The following is a 21,172-nucleotide window of genomic DNA, read 5'->3' on the forward strand; positions in this document are numbered from 1 at the left end:
CCTGCCTCTGCCTCTGCCTCCTGAGTGCTGGGATTAAAGGCGTGCGCCACCACCGCCCGGCCACTTATAACTTTCAACTCACAAAAAGCTCTTTCTATTACTGGGACTCTCGCTTGTAAACATGATATGGAAAAAGTGCTATTTTATGTCTTATTCCTCGTATGTTTTAATTGTAATTCTTTTCAGAACAAAAGTAAAATTTGTTTTGAATTAATGTAAGAATAAATAAAACCACGTGATCAGTGTTATTTTCCTCATAATTTCCCTTGATATATCCGTACTCAGAATGTTACAAAGGTGATAACAGTTTTCAATACTGTGTCTTAACATAACTACTAATAACACAGAGCTATGTCTAACCAGAGTTTATTTCCAAATTTCCTATTCACATTTCAGGATAATACTTTCATGTATTTATAGAAAAGTAAGTCTGTGCATCTCTCTTTGTTGTTGCTCATGTTCTACAGTGCAGGCGTGGTATTAGACATGGTTTCTATGCTATCTAGATTCATCTTCTGGAGAACCTATAAAGCAAGCTATTAACCATCCTGTTTCCCACTGGGAAAAAAATGAGAATAATATAATAGTTCATCAGAAATATCTTGTGAGCAGAACCAGCTAGTGCATGCTGTCTAAATCCATGCCCTGGGCACATGGTCTCAGCGCTCTGCCATGACTGATGGCGGGGTCAGCCTTCAGTACCACATCTCATCGTCATCTAAATTTCTGACCTAGGAGTCTTACCAAGCAGGACTACTGCACTCTTGGGAGCGTTTGAAGATGTGTGTAGGGGCAGCATTTACTGGCTGTCAGTAAAACTGTGTGTGCTAATGACTCTTGTGGGCAGGACCATGATCATCAAACTGAAATGAGTTGTCCTGCCCCAAATGTCAAAGTGTCTTTCATCGACAGAATGAGCTAGTTGACAGACTTCCAAATGAGTAATACTCTTTACTAATAAAGTTGTAGTGTATCAATAATAGATAGGCCTATTGATTTCTTTTTGTGATTAAAGGACTCAGTGATTAAAAGTGTGAAAAGATGGACAGCAGTTCAATAAAAGTAGATGGTGTCATTCTCCTGAGTGTCCCAGGCTGAAGGAGGGATTCAGAGTTTGTTCCTCCCTGCATGGACCTGCAATTACAATTTGGTCAAGGTCAATTATCATTGTATTTAGAGATCATTTAGCTCTAAACACATAGAAACAAATATAACACAATCATGTCCAAGCTGGATGCTTTATTGTAGATCAATGTGGATTGGAAGAGAAATAAGAAGCTTAGTGTATTAGAAAACACCTTTGAAAACTATTCAAGGCAAATAACTTAGAGTTCAATGTGACTTAAAAGCTGTTTTCTGTAAGAACAGACCCATGTGCAAAGAACATGTAAATCAGGAGTAGAATTTTACCAAAGGGTTTATAAAACAGTGTCAGAACCAACCATTACTGAGTTTTAAATTCTTTCTAGGACAACATAGAGTTCTTTTAGGCTCTCGGTTTCATTCTTTCTAAGATGAAATAAAATGAATTTGCTTCTGAGTCTATATAAAAAGTGTTAATTGCCAAATCCATCATACATCTCTCAGAGAAGTAATTACCCTGAAGTAAATGGTTTGAGTGATCAAGGATGAATATTACTATGCAGCTTACATAAATCAATCTGCTGCAACAACAGACTCAGACTCCATCTAAAAATCCGGCAAAGGCTGAACAGGAAAGTACTCAAGAAACCGAGACAGGAGGATTGTGATAAGTTTGAGACCCATCTGGGCTACGTAATGAATTTCAGTCTCATCTGGGTTAAAAAGTGAAACCCTGTTTTAAAAAATAATTTGTAAAGCTTGCAAATTCACACATAATATTTAGCAAGGATGCTCCATTTACCAGTTAATTCTGTGGTCTTGATTTCTAATTTCATTTTCAGTCTTTTTAAAGCTAATGACTAGCTGGGCACAGTGGTATGCATCTGCAAACTCAGTGCTTGAGAGGTTGAGACAAGAGATTTATCATAAGTTCAAGGACACCACAGGCTACAGAATGAATACCAGGCAACCAGGGCTACAAAACACGGCCCTGTCTCAAAACAACAAAAGAAAGAAAGAAAGCCTATGGCTGATAGTTTTACATTAATGACATATAATTTAGGAAAGTATGTTTCTCTATAAAATAGTCTTAGGAATTAAAAATAACTATTAAAATATTAAATTTACCATATAGAGATCCACGGTTTAAAATTGCAGGGTATTTTTAAAAAGTGTTAAATCATTTTATAACTTATAAAATTCATATGTTACAAGTTTTAAGAGCACTCCTGCATATAAAATGAAACAATTAAAGACCACATTGACACACAGTCTGCATTTCTTGGGAATGCCCAACCTTTGATGCTCCATTTCCCCAAGTTCAAACAACAGCTGTTCCAAACTGATAAGGTTCAGATGAGACCGTCTTAATTGAGAAATGCCTAGTCATTATCAATAAATTAGTGAAAATCACCCCGGTGTCATCCACAATAAATTACATTTAAATTTTATTTCAGGAGGCAATTTTCCTGTTAACTTCAGAAGCAGCATTAATTTTTGAGATGCATCGTCTGGCCAAACACAGTGTTATTGATGCTGGCATGGTTTCAGATCAGGGGAATCAACTGGAAAGCTTATGATATGAAAACAGACAAATTAAGATGGTCTCCTTAAGCAACAAATTTAGCATAAAGTATTTTCCTAGATTCTTTAGTGTTGAAAGTGCACATTTTAAAACCTGGGTTAGATGGGTAGCAGAGTTGGTTATGGTCTCGGCCACAAGACTCGCAAATCCAAGAGACTGAGTGGATTTTTCAGAATTCTGGTTTTTTCAGTATTCTAGGTTACAGAATTATAACTGTCTATAAAATATATACAAATATTAGAGTCTGTGTTTGTGAAGGGTGATTTAAACCTCGTGAATAAACCTTGCTCTCACCATTTTTATTATCACACAAATAGTGGGCTGGCTAGGGGTACTGTGTAGTGTCTACACTACAGGAGGTGGCACTGGATACAAGGGGCCTGGGCTGTGGTTCTGCTTCTGCCACTTACTGGCTATGTATTCTTTAGTAAATTATTTCTTTGATGTTTATCTCCATCACGTGTGAAGATCAGTTGACACAATAAACTGAGCACTCTTAGCTCAGTGTCCTTGGACCCTGGGGAGACGCTAGGCAAAGAGACAGTGTGGGTGACAAACGGAACAGCTCACCTGTACAAAATGGAATCTTCCTGCTGGGTTCTGTTTTAATCCTTTTGGGAAAAAAAATTCCTAAAGTGAACTTTATTAAATATTTAGCGTTTGTAGTTTAGTAAGTCCTCAGAAATCTACACACCTGCAGAACCGACAAGTGTATGAGGATGTGGCCCTTTCGATTGTTTCCTTCAGCGGTTCTACCCTGCTACCCTGCGGGCCATGCCTTAATTTCTGTCATTGTACGAACCAAATTGAGTGACAAAATCCATCAACATAGGTGATTTTTAAAACAAAGAACTTCTGCTTTTTTTTTCCCCAACAGGAGTTTCCCAGAGAAAATGACATATTTTGTTTCATCTCTCAATAAAATTTCAATGTTTCAGACATATGCAGGTATGTGACATGTCCCCCAGTTCCGTGTGAGAGAGGTGTTGTACCCTTCGGTTCCCCCAACTAGGTGTAGTCACGCCAGTAAAGTGTACATTAGCGTATATACTGCTAGGAAACGAAAAGTACCCATAATGGGGCATGTGACTGAAGGCGTGACAGGGAGCTAAAACCCCTCAAAGCTGTGCACAGTGTAAGGTTGAGAAATATACTCGTTGCCCTGGCAGGGAGAGCACTGAAACAGGCTAGCTCAACTTTAGTTGTTGAGTTAAAGATAAAAAAAACTCTCAGTTTCAACCACATGACAGTATTGTCAGGTTTGTACTCAGTGTGAGTCCCAAAAAATCCCTTACCAGACTTTAATTATATTGAATTATTTTGAAGTAACTACTCCAGGTTAAACTACGCCCAGAAGAGTATCAAAAGCAAGTATTGGTATGCTGGAAAAACTGTCCTCCTTCCCAGATGAGGGGTAACTGAAGGACAGGCTAAGATTCCAAGGGCACTAAAAATGTGGCAGGTTCTGGGGCTGGGGAGATGACTCAGCGGTTAAGAGCACTGGCTGCTCTTCGAAAGAACCCAGGTTCAATTCTCAGCACCCACATGACAGCTCACAGCTGTCTATGTGATCTAGTTCCAGGGAAGCTGGTTCTCGCATACATACTTGCAGGCAAAACATCAATGTGTATAAAATAAAAATAAACAAATTATTTAAAAATGGGAGAATAGTGTGACTGCTTGTATCAACTGACTGTGGGAAATCTTGACTTGTGTTCAAATTTATTTACCGAAAAATTTACATGCAATAGCAATATATTGAATCATTATATATAATAATAATCTGAGATTGAGGTTACTTTAGAAGACTCACACCTATTTATGAGATCATGTTAAATGTTACATATTATATGTAAATAAAAGAAAAAAATTATGAAATCAATTAGTAATGATTTACCATATATCTTGGACTGGATGGACTGGGCTGTTTTAATTATATTAAACCTTTTCTGTACAAAAAAAAATAACCATAGTTAAATGCATTTTTTTTTTTTTGAGAAAATATCAGATGTCAATCTAGAGCCAAACACAGCTCCTGTCTGTGATTCTGGCACTCAGGAGGCTGTGGCAGAAGCTTTCCAGTGAGCTCAAGGTCAACCTTGGCTACACACCCAGTACTAAGCCCACCAGGGTTATATATCACCCTGCCAAAACCAATGTGTTGCTCTATATATGCGTGCTCTTCCAAATCCTGCAGAAAGGGGGCTGCTTCTACCTTAATTCTGCCTGTTTTCTTTGGGAATTGGTTGTGCTCAGCTCATGTCTGCTCTACTTTCTCATTCTTTTGAGGGCTTTTTAGCACCAATCACTACCCACACCTGTCAGAGACTCTATGAAAGTTGGATTTTCAGCGTCTTTGTTGGACCGCAAGGGTCAAAGCCTGAATTCACTCCCTGGCAATCCACCTTAGGTGTTCTCAAGCTCTCTTGTGTTAGGGATGGTGACTAGGATATGTGGAAATCTTGGTAAAAGGAAGCAGATTGGATTTGTGTGTGACATTTACAACATTTTACATAATGTGCCTTCCTTCCTCAGAGGTCACAACAATCTCCCCTTCAAAAGGCAGCACTCAAGGTGGCACCGTTCTGATGATACATGGGCGGTTCTTTGATCAGACCGATCTCCCAGTGAGAGTTCTAATTGGAGGTATTTTATGTGTATATATATACTTTTTATTGTACTTTATAAAATCAAATCCTGCCTGTTCTTTAGGAATTTGTATGGAACGTTGTCTTTTCATTATTGTTATCTGTTAGGAATATTTCCTAACTGAGCCACTCCATGGACACAAAATAATCCCAAACAAGCCAAATCAGACCAGATTAAAAGATATCCAGGTTTAATTAGACACCTGCGCTCCGGGGTGGCCCCGAGGAAAACAGGAAGCTGCCAACACGGCCACCGGAGAGGAAACCAAGTGTTCATTTTCTGGGGAGCAGTTTAAATAGCCTGTGGGAGTGATTTTGACCTTTTCTGGAGAGGGGTCAATGTTTGGTGGGCACAGGGGAAGGATCTCCAAAGATGGAGGCCGAGGCTGGGATGACTCCCATGGGAGTCATCAAAGTCAATAGCATCACTTGAGGCAGGACCAAGCCCCCCCCCCCAGTGTCTAGGCTGAGCAAGGTATCCCTTCATAGGGAATGGGTTCCAAAAAGCCAGTTCATGCTCTAGGGATAAATACTGGTCCCACTACGAGTGACCCCACACACTGCCCAAGCCACACAATTAAAAAAAAAAATTCAAGGGCTGGAGAGATGTTTCAGGGGTTAAGAGCATTTGATGCTCTCACAGTGGATTGATTTGGGTTCAATTTTCACCACCCACACCGTGGTTCACAACCATGCCTAAGTCTAGTTCCAGGGAATCCAATGCTGTTTTCTGACCTTCCCAGGCACTAAGCGTGTATGTGGTGGGCAAGCATACACTCAAGCTAAATGAACATAAAATAAAATGAATAAATCTAATAAAAATTTCACAGCTTTTCAAGATAGGCTGGTGTGATTTACATTCGAAAGCCTGTTTGTAACAGCTTTGTATTTTACTTCTCTATAGGTCAAGCCTGTGATATTTTGAATGTCACAGAAAATAGTATACATTGCAAGACTCCTCCCAAACCTAAGATCCTCAAAACCCTCTATCCAGGTAAGTTATCATAAGTTAGAATGTCAATTTCTGTGTTTGCAGGAAAAATTATTACTGACGTATGATCTTACGGTAAGAATATTAGTTGAACTTTTAGGAATTTTAATAAATTTCCCAAAAGCTTTCAAGTTTACAATGTCTCAGTTCATAGAAATTTTTCTAGCAGCCACTCTGTCAACCCTGAGAATGCTTTTATTAAAATAGTCGCATCAAAGCTGTGACCTAAATCCTAACACCTTGCTGTAATAAAGTGTGACCTTATTGAAAAAAAAAATAAAATGGTTTAACTCTTTGAATCACATTGTAAGACAATGTGAAATTCTTAACAGGTAAGGCCTCAGTCGTACACAAAGAGCTACAGGCAACTAAGGAATGTTGATACTGGGATAAACTGTCTTCCTCAGGGAAGAGCACACAAAATAGTCATCCAAGGCTAAGTGGTCATCCCTGAAAACAGGCTTACAAGTAACTGTGTGAAATCTTAGCAGGGTCTATTAGGAATTATTAGGAATATGTATTAAATATTCCTATATTTAATATAGCCTATATATTAAGATATATGCAATATATTAAGAAATTAATAAAAACAATTAAGGAAAAAGAGGCCATGAATTTGGAGAAGAGTGGGGAAGAGTATACAGGAGGGTTTTGAGGAAGAAAAGGGATAAATCTTGTAAATATATTATAATCCTAAAAATAATGATTTTTCCAAAATGATTAAAAAGGCTTTCTGTGCTAAAAGCATAACTATGGGAGATTAAATCTTACTGGTTTAGAAAGATCTGGGCATAAAAGCAGAGGAAAGAAACACCACTCAGAGTTTTCCCAGACTTCCTCATTCTGGCCCCTTGAAATAGCCATGTCTGGCCACCCTGCTCCTGCCTCCTGCATCTTGGAAAATCTGTGTGTGTAGCAGCAGCTGCTTATCTTTCGGAAGCAGTGAAATCTATTCTTTATCATGCCATTGGTGTTTGTAGTATAACAAATTATCGTTTACAACCTCCAAATTGCTTTGAATATAAGGAAAATGTTCTCAATTTACGAAATAATGTTGATATTAATGATTGCTGATTCAGAGAAAGTTGTGTATCAATGACCGCTGACACTATAAAAGGCTGACTTTAATCTGCTTAAGTTTTTTCTCAGCAAGTGCAGATGAAGAGCATTAGCTATTATTTTTAGATGCAAACAAACAAAAGGCTGCTGAAGGAAGGTGTTGGCCTCAGGGTGTTGCATTTTTCAGGAAAAAGCATTTGACAATTCCTTTCTGATTGAGAAGAGATGAATACACATGTTTGTCTCACATGTATAGTCACACCTAACTGAGAACTTTCCCTCTGTGATTCTAAGAAGCAGATGACATGTCACAGTTTATCCTACAAGTGTAGATACACCTAATCTAGAAGCAGGTGACATCTTAGCACAGGATCAATGTTTGGAAAAGCAACAACAGAGGAAAGCAAATACTGAGACAAATATTAAAACACCAATATCTGTCTTTTTGCTACATGATTTGCGTGCCAGTTATTGACTAACTTTTATTAGAGAAAATGATCAAGACAAGTTTGTTTAGTTTTTATTTATTTATTTATTTATTTATTATTATTATTTTTTTTTTTTGGTTTTTCGAGACAGGGTTTCTCTGTGGTTTTGGAGCCTGTCCTGGAACTAGCTCTTGTAGACCAGGCTGGTCTCGTACTCACAGAGATCCGCCTGCCTCTGCCTCCCGAGTGCTGGGATTAAAGGCGTGCGCCACCACCGCCCAGCTGTTTCTTTATTTTTAATGATAAAATGGTTTGAATTTTGGAGCATTGGGACTTTGCTATGTGAAACACCAGTCATACAGTTGAACAACATAGTATAGCCACATGTTACCATCTTACCTAAAGAGTAACTAGGTATAAAATGTTTAAAATGTCTATCAACCACATTATATTTCCATGTGCAATATGGATGGAAATGTCAACTCAGGGACCAAGTCATAATAATTAAAGAGTGAACGAGTCTAAGAGCAAGTGCTGTGTCTCTAGGATCAGCACGTGTAGGGTGTATGCAACTGTTTACACACATGCTCTGAAAATGCAGCTGACACAGGACCTCAGTAACTACCACCTAATAGGTCATCAAGATATAGCAACCTCATCCTGATGAACAATTTCATTTATTGCATTATATTTAGGTGGAAGAGGCCTAAAGATGGAGGTTTGGAATAATAGCCGGCCAGTACATCTTGAAGAGATTCTTGAATACAATGAACATACCCCAGGGTACCTGGGTGCCAGTTGGATAGATTCTGCTTCCTATGTTTGGCCCATGGAACAAGATACATTTGTTGCACGCATTAGTGGATTTTTGGTGCCTCCAGATTCTGATGTTTATAGATTTTATATCAAAGGTGATGACCGCTATGCTATTTATTTTAGCCAGACCGGACACCCAGAGGATAAGGTAGGGAACCTGCAATATGGTAATGGATAGCATGAAAACACTATTATAAATTCTTTAATGTGTTTCACATATTTTAATTGAAATTAGTAAATATTTTAAAAACTATATGAAAAATGATTTTATGAGGTTAGGTCCTTGCTATTTTAACACATGTGTGATCCAATACTGTAAACTTCTAGTAGGAACTTGACAGTCTCAAAAAAAAAATTTTTTTTTTTTTTTTTTTTTTTTTTTTTTTTTTTTGGTTTTTCGAGACAGGGTTTCTCTGTGGTTTTGGAGCCTGTCCTGGAACTAGCTCTTGTAGACCAGGCTGGTCTCGAACTCACAGAGATCCGCCTGCCTCTGCCTCCCGAGTGCTGGGATTAAAGGCGTGCGCCACCACCGCCCGGCTCAAAAAAAAAATTTTGTTCCTAACTCAAATCCTTTGTCAAGGGAAGTACCCACACACACACACACACACACAGAGGAAGTTTTCTTTATTATGAAGGAATTATAACCATAATAAGAGAAATTTAAAAATAATTTTAAAATCTTTTACATTTTCTTGGTTTTAAGATGAAAGTCTGTCTTAATGCTACAATCTGTATTTGAAGTTTTGCATAGATAGAATCATAAATCCAATTTTCTAGTCATCTTTTGTATTGTATTGGTATTATATGGTAAGTATGATTGTTTATTGACATTTTAAATTAATAACTATGCTACTCTACGGGTTTATTAAGCTTCTATATATCTCACCGCTAATGACTTTTAAACTTTGGATTTTTTACACCCATGAATAAATATGCTGTTGACTAACAGTATTTATTTGAAGTTTTAATGTTATGAACTAGTCTCTCAAGAAAGTTTTAAGAATGTGAAAATAATAAATCAAAATTTAAAATCACAGTTCAGTACTCAATTTATTTGACAAAATGTTTTCTTATGCTGACTATGTAGGCTTAGGTTGTTATTTGCAGTCTATAAATTCTAATGCTCTATAACTTGTCCACACCATTATCCAAAGATGATGTAGTCATTCTTAGTAAGAAGCATAAAGTCCTCTCAGCCTGCTATGTATTTAGCTGGCTTGGGTAGCTTTCAAGTATACATACAATTAAGTAATTTAGATCAAATCTTTAAGAGTTTTTTCCTAACAAAATTCCATTAAATAATAATAACAACTCTATCCCTAGTTTGTATTTCTGCTATTTTCTATTGCAGTTCTATTATTAGAAAGACTAGAACTATGTGGTAGACTTGGGTAGTGACATTGGTATCAGTAAAGAATGAAACCATATTTTTTAAGTAAATGTTGCTATGGATAACAGATCTTAGAAGAAAAAGGTGGATTTCCACATTTTTCCGTTGATAAAATTTTTTAAATCAAAAAAGTGATAAATTAAAATTAATTGTAGAAAAGTTTTGTGGTAAAATTCTTCTCTCTTTCTGGGATAAGGTGAAGATCGCATATCACTCAGCCAATGCCAACAGTTATTTTTCAAGTTCAACGCAAAGATCAGATGAGATTCATCTTCAAAAAGGAAAAGCGTAAGGGTATTTTTTTTTTGTATTTAAGTTCTTGTATGGAATTTAAAAATGTAGCCTTATATTTTAATACATTTTGATTTGTTTTAACTGGTGTGCACAATGGTCTATTTGGCTTAGTTTAGAGAGTTAGTCATTCCCAAAGGCCGAGGGCACTGTTAATTGTATGAACTCGCCTAGCGTGCACAAAGCCCCAGGTCCAGTGTCCTGTAGCTATAATCGTAAATGTTTACTTTCCACAATTTTGTGAGCTACAGAAGTATGATAAATGAAACCAGAACGGCCGTTTTCTCCGAAGCCCTAAGCTTCTACATTAACTTCCTTCTCCCTCAGTGTTGTGTCCCAGAAAATTACCACGGTCTGAACCTTTGTGCCAGCTCCACAAGGTTGAGGCTGCTGTCTTCTTCAGTAAATATTTATTGACTATCCTGAATCAGGAAAACTTTTTGGAAATGTTTGTGTATTCTAGAATTAATTTTGTTTAACAGACTGCTTAAAAACTTGTACCAATTGTACATTTATACATTATTATAATTTAATAACTTTTGTGTTACTGGTTTTATTCATTTAAAAAAGATTTCATGACATATGTTTTGGAGAAAATATTTATCTTCCTTACTCTGTTTCCCAGATATTACATTGAAATCTTGCTGCAAGAGTATAGATTGAGTGCTTTTGTTGATGTTGGACTATACCAATATAAGAATGTCTTCACTGAGCAGCAGACAGGAGACGCAGTAAATGAAGAACAAGTCATCAAGTCTCAGTCAACAGTCATCCCGGAAGTACAGGTTTGCAGTGATGACATATCTACTTTCTTGAAAACCAGTGTGTGGTACTGGGGTCAGCACTGGGATATTTGCATAACATCTGTGAGGCCCTGGGTTCACTCCTTATCCCTTAAAAGAGTAAATGCATGAGGACCGGCTCCGTTCAGTTATTATATTGTGTGCTAGGGGAATATAATTACATAGTTGTTGAATTTCCTCTTGATATACCTATATTATAACAACCAGGACTTCATTTCTTAAGACTCATTTAGACATGTTTTAGGATATCATTTTCATTAAAATATAACACTGGAGAGACATTGCATAACTAAATTACAATTATGTAAATTCACTTATATCTATATTTTAATTTTCTTATTTTTTTTGGAAAATAGATTATAAGCTTGGAAAACTGGGAGACAACTAATGCTACAAATGAAGTTCAGCAGGTTGCAGTCACCAGCCCCTGTGTGGGAACTAACTCATGCTCACATTCCCAATACAGATTCATCTACAACATGGAAAAAACTGGTAAGCTATACTAACGAGAGAATTGTTTGCCTTTGCATATAAACATAGGTATAAGGAATTCGCTCTAGCACCATGATAATTAAGAAGCAATAGCTTCAGTAGCATGCTAGAGAAAGGAGGAGAAACATATTTTGAAGAAAAGTTTCTACTAAGATTAGAAAATAGCAAACAACTCTCTGGCATATAGTATTGTATTTATTTATTAAAGCATATACATATTTATACACATTGACTCTCAGGTATAAGTTCAGAAACTAGAAATGAAAATTACCATAATAGAGAATAAATACACCTTTGAATTTGTCTTATAATTAACTTACAAAGTACTAATTTATCAGTTAATAACATATTCTATTAATCCCAGCACTCGGGAGGCAGAGACAGGCGGATCTCTGGGAGTTCGAGGCCAGCCTGGTCTACAAGAGCTAGTTCCAGGATGGGCACCAAAGCTATAGAGAAACCCTGTCTCAAAAAACCAAAAAAAAAAAAAAAAACCAACCATATTCTATATTAATAAATTCTAAAAATTAATAATCCTAAACAATTATTTTTGCTGTCTTGAGTAAGACATATCAAATAATGTATTCAGTACTTATTATAGAATATTAAAATAAAATATGGTTCCCTACTGTCAAAGACATTACTAACCAATTAAACAGTTAACATTATTATCCAGGTCAGTTTTCTGCTTGATAACTTTAATGTTCCCAAGAATAAATTTAAGTACAAGACACCACTTTGGGTTGCAAAAGTCTAGGAAGATCTCAATTCTTCTATTTTCCTTTTTTAATTCATTCAAAGTTTGGCTACCTGCTGATGCTTCTGACTTCATCTTACAATCGGCTTTAAATGACCTTTGGTCTATAAAACCAGATTCAGTGCAAGTGACCAGCAAGAGAGATCTTCAGACTCTTATTTACACAATAACCTTTTTGTCAACTAGAGGTAAGCTTGTGCTTCATTTGTATTATAGAACATAGAGAAACTTTGAAACTTTGACAGAGACCTTAACAAATAAATGGCAAAATCAAAACAGGGTATATGACAAGACTATATCAACAGAGAGAGGCAGTGGATTTCAGGGCCTCACCTGCTACAAAGTGGTACCTTGAACAAGCCCGTGATTGTAAGATGTTATTGGAAATCCACTTCATGTTTTGTAATTGATAGTCATCAAAACTAAATGGATTTTTGCACTAAAATACAGACATAAAAATGCAATAAACGTTTTGAATGCCCAGTTGCTCCCTTCACCTTTACTGCCTGATTCGATTGCAACCTGCTTTTCTTATAATATTTCCTCTGAACCTACAGATGGAAGTTAAATGGATCAAATGCCATTTTGCTCTTTCTTTTGTGAATGAGTCTTCTATACTATGATATTCTGCATTTTTCCCATTCCTATTTCTTTTTTGTTAATACAACCAATTTGGTTACAGTTGAATGTCACTTTTAGATGTATGGGTATGATGTAATTGTCTCTTTAAAATTCTATCTGGTGCCACATGCAGGAGATTTTGATCTGCTTGGTTATGAAGTATTTGAAGGGAATAATGTCACGCTGGATATCACGGAACAAACCAGAGGAAAACCCAATTTGGAGACGTTCACACTAAACTGGGATGGGATTGCTTCTAAGCCCCTTGCCCCGGAGTCATCAGAAGCTGAAGTATGCTCTAGAAGGATTCTACCATGTATTTCTTCTAAATCTTGCACAGTTCACACTGGCTATTCATACACAAAAGAAAAAAGACTTTGCTTCATGGCATTAGCGACAATCACTTAACATTTGGCTAACTAATGAAATGTTTATCATAACTAATTCTTGTCTCACATGGGTACAAAGTCAATCTAGTGTGATTACCCATTTTTCTGAGAAAGCATCTTAAAACCACCACAGCCATCCTCCGTGTTTGTGTGGGAGATGAATGCCCCTTACCCACCCCAGTACTCTCCTTCACCCCAAATCCAAGTGTTTATTATGAACAAGTTAAAGAGACCCTTAGATATGGATACAGCAAAGACTCTCTAATAAAATTTAAATATTTTGTTAATTTATTAAAAAGATACCCATCTAAATGTCAAGTTTATGATGTAAATAATACTTACAGGAGATGTGATACATTCTGCTACTGTCTTGGTCAATCATTGTAAGACAATAGGGGAAGAGATATTACAAAGACTAAACGAAGAAGAAAGTGATTCTTTGACGTGTGTCAGCATGGCCTGTTGTGCTGGGTAGTGTTGGAGTGGGGGCTGTTTTTAAAGAAAACATGCTTGTGAATTACCCGGACATGGAAACTGTACAGTGGGTTTCAATTACTATTTGCTTGGGAACTAAATACTATGTATTGCCTTAAGCCTTTAATTCCTAAGCAACAATCATTTTCTGTGTTTTGCTAGACACATAGAAGTAAAAGTTATGACTCACTAGTGTATCATAATGCCTATTTAATCAAGAATACTTAATGTTTTAGAAAATTGGAAGTTTTGGGCTAAAGTCAGAATTTAATCTGTCCTTTTGAAAATAGACTTCATTTTTGTAGATAATTTGATGTATCAGGGAAATCATTTATTTGGAATATATTTAATTGGGTAATTGTTTATTTCAAATTTTATTGCTCTCCTTAAAAGACTTCTTAACAAAATTCTTACATTATATAAAATGAGACATAATCATCCTTAAATAAATCTCTTGATAAGATCAATAGGCACTAAAATAATAACATATTGAAAATTTTTACAAAATTATAGATGAAAGTATCCTAATTATGGCTAATATAGGAATTATCTTGTGAAAATATTCTGATAGCCAATTAGTCAAACTAATAATAGAGTTACTTATATCTTAAGTTGATTAGAGATAAGAGTAATATTATCCATTTAGTTTCAGGCAGCTGTGGAAGAGATGGTGAGTGCCAAGTGTCCACCAGAAATCTCACATCTGGAAGAAGGATATCTAGTAAAATACTTCAGAGACTACGAAACTGATTTTGAACTGGTATGTAGTGTTGAGAGGGACTCAATAAAACTTCCCATTAGTGTTTGAGATTTTGCAATTTCTCTTCTTGAGCCAGCATTAGTTGTTAGTAGTATTCTACGTCAGACTGCAGAGGTCATTTAGTTACAGGCTAAATGCAAGGCTCAGTCTAGCATCTTCCCTAACTCTGAGTCATTAGTGAAGACAGTACTCCCAACACTCATGGGATACTTGATAAATAGACAGTAAGCAAAATGGGTAACTATAAGAACTTCAAGATTGTGCTTACGTGTTTTCTTCAAATGAGTGAAGTATATGTTCTCTTCCTCCTTGGCTTCAGAGCATATAGTTTGTATTGGAATGAGTCATACAGTAAATTTCTTGTCTTGCTTTGAAATCACTTAGTCTTTATTACAATGCCTAATTCTTATTTCTTTATGAGATTTATAAATTTTCTTTAGTATACAGAGGAAAATATTAAATATATACATTCTAATTTTTGTTCTGAATATGTGAGAATGCTAAATATGCATGCTTTCCAAGCGACATCCCAAGAATATGAAATGCAGGCATGGGGAGAGGGTCGGTGACTGAAACACTTATACAAATGGGAAGACCTGAGTTCATATTTCCAGAACCCAAGTAAAGCCAGCCATAGTGGCAAGTTTCTACAATTCCAGCACTCATATTGGAGATTGAAGGTAGAGACATGAGAATTCCAAGAAGCTTGCAACCAGCTAGCCTGTATATTTAACAGCAAACAAGAAACCCAGACGAGGTGGAAGGTGTATACTGATTGTTAAATGTATGCCATGGCACGTGTGCACCACATTCATGTATACAAATCATCCACACACATATATGCACAAAGATCGAACAGAGGGTCTAGGTATTTAAATGTGACCAATACTCTAGAAATAACCATGAATAACTAAAATATTTACTACATGATACTTTGTGTTAGCAGATTTATTAGAGATAAAATGGAAATTTTTCGGCTTAATGGCAGCATGTGTATCTGAGTGTAGTCCTGTTGATGGTGAGGATTAGATTATCCTCCATTCCTTTCTAGGTGCATCTCCTGTCTCTACCCAGCATTCATGTCTGGGCTCTGCTTGGCTTCAGCTACTAGCAACTCTAGGATCTTCCTCTCTTTGATGTTTCACGGTGATTTTTACCCTCCGAAGTCAGTTGATTCTTTCTCTGGTTTGGACAATTCCTATTTATCTTTAAAGGCAACTCATTTGTCACTTCCAGTGAGGTTTCTTTACGTGAGCTAGAAACCTCTCACCAAGATTAATATAACCCTTAGTTCTTTTGTCCCAAAGGGTGACCCTCTTCTTGCAAGGATAGTGTTCTTCATCACTTGAATTATGACAAATAAAATAAAAGTAAACAAAAACTTAGTACCTGGTACTAAACAAATATTCATGAAAAATGAATAGGCACCTTTAATGAGATGATAGTAAAAGAAAAGATGATGAGACTTGAGAAGCCTCCACACAGAAACACAATGGATGAATATGATTAGGGATCAGAATGAATGTATGAAGAATTTCATAGATGGGAGAGACTGTTTCAAGTTAAATACCGAAGAGACCATGGGATTAGAGTAGGATCTCAAATAACTTAGTTGGAGGTGTTGGGAGAAAAGCAGGATGATAAATCACGTTTTCCTTTGAAATATTGTTGTTTCTGTAGGATCATATTAATAGAGGGCAGAAGACGGCTGAGACGGATGCTTACTGTGGCCGCTACTCCCTGAAAAACCCAGCTGTTCTTTTTGACTCAGCAGATGTTAAGTCAAACAAATTACCATATGGAGATATTTTATTATTTCCTCATAATCAGGTGAGCTTGTGAAAACTGCATGCTAATCGAATCTGGGAAATCACCTGCTAATAAAATTCATGGAATTTTAAGACTAGAAAAAGCACTTGCCTTTTGGAATCATGTCCTGTGGGACAGGAATAATGATTCTGATTCTGTGATCATCTTTCTCCTGGTGATTCTCAGAAGACAAAAGAAGGAAGAGGGGCAGGGAGGGAGAGAACAATAGTAAGTAGGAAATAAATCATAATAGTTTATGCTTTTTCTTGAAAATTTAGAATAAATTATTTATATAAGGTTTAATTGAAATTTTATATAACTCACGCTTATAGAGAGTGAAATATTTTCTATTTTTAAAGGAAATTGCATTCAAATACATGAAGACATTATTATTAGGCTTTGTCTTCTGTAAGTGAAAGTATCCCAATTCTCTCACAGCTAACTGGTTGAAATCTACTGTTTTTTTTAAGTATTCTTGTATACTTTATATGAAAATGTTCAATAAATATATATAGATTTTCATTGCAGTCATTTGAATTGTTATAATACAAAGTAATTGTAAAATATTGTTATTAACCGCTTTCATATCTTTATTAGTTTTGTTTCGCATACAAAGGATCCTTAGCCAACCACATTGGTCTGAAGTTCAAGTACCAAGACAGTGGCAAGATCTTTAGAAGTGCTGATATGCAATTTGAATATGACTTTTCTTCTGGAAATAAGTAAGACACATTATGGGTTCACAACAAATTATACTACAATACACAGACTAGTCTCATTTCTTTTTCTTACCATGATCCAGTTGGCTTCATTCCAGAGGTTCAGGAACAACTCAACATACACAAATCAGCAAACAATGAATAGATTAAAGAACAGAAATCATAAGCCTCTTTTAATAGATACATAAGAGTTTTAGACAAAATCCAGAATCCCTTCATGATAAAACCCCCAAACAGATAAGTAATAGAAGGATCATGTCTTGACTTAAAAAGGCTATATGTAATAAGCCTATAGGCAATATTATATACTAAAAAAATAAACAAACCTGATGGAGGAGTTAATTTCATTGGTTAAATAAAGAAACTGCCTTAGCCATTTAATAGGACAGAAAATTAGGTAGGCGGAGTAGACAGAACAGGATGCTGGGAGAAAGAAGTCGAGTCAGTGAGTCGCCATGATTCTCCCACTCCAGACAGATGCAGGTTAAGATCTTTCCTGGTAAGCCAGCTCGTGGTGCTACACAAAATATTAAAAATGGGTTAGATCAATATGTAAGAGCTAGCCAATAAGAGGCTGAAACTAATGGGCCAAGCAGTGTTTAAAAAAATACAGTTTCGCCGGTCGGTGGTGGCGCACGCCTTTAATCCCAGCACTCGGGAGGCAGAGGCAGGCGGATCTCTGTGAGTTCGAGGCCAGCCTGGTCTACAAGAGCTAGTTCCAGGACAGGCACCAAAGCTACAGAGAAACCTGTCTCGAAAAACCAAAAAAAAAAAAAAAAAAACAGTTTCCGTGTAATTATTTTGGGGCATAAGCTAGCCATGCGGGCGGCTGGGTGCCGGGGACGCAGCCCCGCCGCTCTTAATACAACACAAACCTTAAAGCATTTTCACTAAAATTAGAATAATCAGAACTTACTTTTCTGTTTCCCATATAGTTAAGAAGTAGTTGATTTCATGCTATTTTGTCATTATTAATGTGCTCTATTCAAACTGTGCTTCTTAACTTCCTAAATACCATGGTGGAAAGTTATTTTACATCTCTATAGGTAAAGCCAAGGCTACAAATAAAACCTCTACATGTACACAGCATTAATATCTCATTGACAGTGAAGTCTTTCATTCTATTGCATTTTAGGTTAGTTTCTGCTCATGTGTGTGTATATACACAATACTGTGGGCATGTGTGCAAGTATGTACACGTATGTAAACACCAGAGGTTAGTATTGGACATTTTCCTTAGTCACCTTCCACCCGATGGAGTCTTTCAGCAAACCTGGCGCTCACCAGCTGGGCTAGGACTATAGGCAATCAGATACAGAGCTCTTTCTGTCTCTGCCCTCCAGTGCTGTGACTAAAGCCTGTGGCACCAGGCTTTTGCATGGATGTTGGGGATTTGAACTCAGGCCCTTTTTTTGTGCAGTGAACACTTTCCAAATAGAGCCATCTCTAGCCTGTTGTAGCACTTTTATTATGTATACTTATTACTAATGTAAACACAACATTATACAACGTATTTCAGGTGGACCTACACTTGCATAGATCTTCTAGATTTCTTACAAACCAAATATGTGGGGACAAGTTTTTCTCTACAAAGGATTAGCTTACAAAAATCATCCGAACGCCAGTCCGTCTATGTGGATGCAGTGTACATTGGACAAACACCTACAGTCTCAGCTTTGGGTGGTATGTCGACTCATTTTATTTACAGTTCAACCTTCAACATCTAGCTTTTTAAAATATTACCATGGAAATAATTCTCATATTCAGTGGTAAAGACAAAATACTAATTCATAAATATAATGATCTGCTCTTTTACCTCAGAAGTATTATGAGGGCTGCGTGGTTACTTTAACAATGAATAAATTCTTAATGTCAGCCTCTTCCAATCATAGCAATTTCTAGTTTATGATTCTGGATTTGGCTTGTTAATAAATAAACTATAGCAGACTTTGCTTATACATAGCTTTGCTTATCTTGGAGAAAGCAACTATGAAGAAGGAAAGCTGTTCTTCAATTTCAACTGTTTGACAGTGACGACTTTCTGATATGGTGGACTTGAAAGTTTTCATAGACTTGTATGATAATAATGCTACAAGTGAAAATTTTATTTACACATCTTAGCATCATTTACCAAGTCCTATTGATAGATTTATGCATATGTGAATTATGTCAATCACATAGCGAAACCTTAGCACTGTAATCTTATCTCCCACTGACTTTTACAGAAATGCCAAAGAGAAGATCTCCAGCACTAGCAAACAAAGGAATATTTTTAAAGCATTTTCAGGTGAATAAGACCAAAATAAATGGATCAACTACAGCGATTCAGTATTCTGTTACCATGACTTCATATAACTGCAGTCACAATATCCCCACGATGGCTGTGAGCTTTGGGCAGGTAAGCCTTTATAGTTACCACTTTCAACTTCACGACCTTCAGTTGCTGTGTATTATAGTAGAAAGAGCACTGCTTGTCCTTTTTGTTGACGGAGGCTTATACTATTTCTAATCTTTAGCACAGATAAAGTTGGTGTGCACTTACACACACAGGTGTTTTTTTCTATGATTTAAGTTACTTCTTTCTCTATGGGTTTCAGTTCTACAAGAAGGACAGGAAACTTCAAAAGACCAGAAATTAGAGATGATTTTACAACCTACGAATATGGATTAGCACGTATTTCTTCTATCAGTTGATTGGTGTTCAATATTTAAAAATTATTCAGAGGGCTGGAACGGTTGCTCTACTATAGTGTTGGTTATGTAACTACAGTTATTTCTCCAAAAGGTGTTTTAGTCATTTTATAGTGAGGACTATTTTTCATGCTTCTTTGCCTCCACACAGTGGTGTGCTTTGTACCTTAAACAGAGTGCTTGCTTGATAAATATTTGCTCCTTGAGTGATGGAGAGTATGCTCTGAATTAATGAGGTATTACTATGATTCCAGCTGATGGCTGCACAGATGACTGTGTTGACTTTGGTCTCATTATTGCAGCTGTACAGGCATGGCCTCTGTTGATTTATGGACCTCTCCTTAATGTCCCGAGGAATCCTGAGTATATGAGGCTCATTTATGTTACGGCACAGGATCCTGCATGATGAAATGGAAATTGTGTCACCCATTGTTAGGTTTACTCATTCTATCAATATTTATTTTGGAAATTAGGCAATCACAAATGAGACAAAGAATGAGTCGGTTTACAGAGGAAATAATTGGCCGGGGGAGTCAAAGATTCGCATTCAAAAAATTCGTGAAGCTTCTCCACCGATAAGTGGCAGCTTTGACATCCATGCTTACGGACATACCCTGAAAGGTACATTTGAATGCTTGGAATTAGCAGAGCTATACCAAAGCTGTTCAAATACACATGTATGCACAGTATATTAAATGTTAACTATTCCTGATAATTGCTATGTATGGTTATCTTACATTTAAATACCTAAATAAATGATAAATAATCATATGTATATATTAAAGGCAGTAATTAATAACATTTTTGTCTCAGAATTATTCTTTTGGTAGTTTAGGAAAGAATGCACCCATATAAAGTCAGTTTTATAAGTTATAGCTATTTTTACTTGAAAATGTAAATAAACTCTTAAGCATCCTCTTCAAATAAATAAACTCTTCCTGGAGGTGATTGAAACTATGACCTTATATAAAGTTACATCCTTATATGCTATGTACATTGAAAGAGATCATTACTGTGATATCCAGAAATGTTATAACTTTAAAATACTTATAAAATGGGATTGGAATAGTATTTTTAAATACAATCATAATTAAATCATTTAGACCTGTGTTGTTCAAAATGGTACCTATTATCATATGTGTCCACTGCAAGCTCTGGCTGAAATAAGCACCATACGTTGAAATCAATAACATTTATGTATAGCTTCATACTTGTTTAGTCTTAGTTTTACTTTATAAAATATTATTACTAGTACCAGAAAAAGAAATGTTTATTTAAATCTTGCATCACAATCTTTATCAAACAGACAGAGAGTGCTGATTTAAACAAAAGTAATATATGTTTGGTACACTTATTTTTAGCAAGA

The 21,172-nt window shown here is 36.2% G+C and overlaps 1 protein-coding gene across 1 annotated transcript in view; it reads left to right on the forward strand.

Moving 5' to 3' along the window:
• Pkhd1l1 (PKHD1 like 1) overlaps positions 1-21,172 on the forward strand; it is a 125,948-nt gene that overhangs the window by 20,582 nt on the left and 84,194 nt on the right. The window contains exons 10-24 of the mRNA XM_057792175.1: positions 3,546-3,616; positions 5,204-5,314; positions 6,221-6,310; positions 8,490-8,758; positions 10,197-10,288; positions 10,917-11,076; positions 11,451-11,586; positions 12,388-12,531; positions 13,098-13,255; positions 14,474-14,587; positions 16,268-16,417; positions 16,994-17,118; positions 18,635-18,798; positions 19,341-19,513; positions 20,280-20,427. Coding sequence (XP_057648158.1) covers positions 3,546-3,616; positions 5,204-5,314; positions 6,221-6,310; positions 8,490-8,758; positions 10,197-10,288; positions 10,917-11,076; positions 11,451-11,586; positions 12,388-12,531; positions 13,098-13,255; positions 14,474-14,587; positions 16,268-16,417; positions 16,994-17,118; positions 18,635-18,798; positions 19,341-19,513; positions 20,280-20,427 — 2,105 coding nt within the window. The remainder of the gene's footprint in view (positions 1-3,545; positions 3,617-5,203; positions 5,315-6,220; positions 6,311-8,489; positions 8,759-10,196; positions 10,289-10,916; positions 11,077-11,450; positions 11,587-12,387; positions 12,532-13,097; positions 13,256-14,473; positions 14,588-16,267; positions 16,418-16,993; positions 17,119-18,634; positions 18,799-19,340; positions 19,514-20,279; positions 20,428-21,172) is intronic.

This window comes from Chionomys nivalis, chromosome 17 (assembly GCF_950005125.1).
Source record: "Chionomys nivalis chromosome 17, mChiNiv1.1, whole genome shotgun sequence".
In the NCBI taxonomy this organism is placed as follows: Eukaryota; Metazoa; Chordata; class Mammalia; order Rodentia; family Cricetidae; genus Chionomys; species Chionomys nivalis.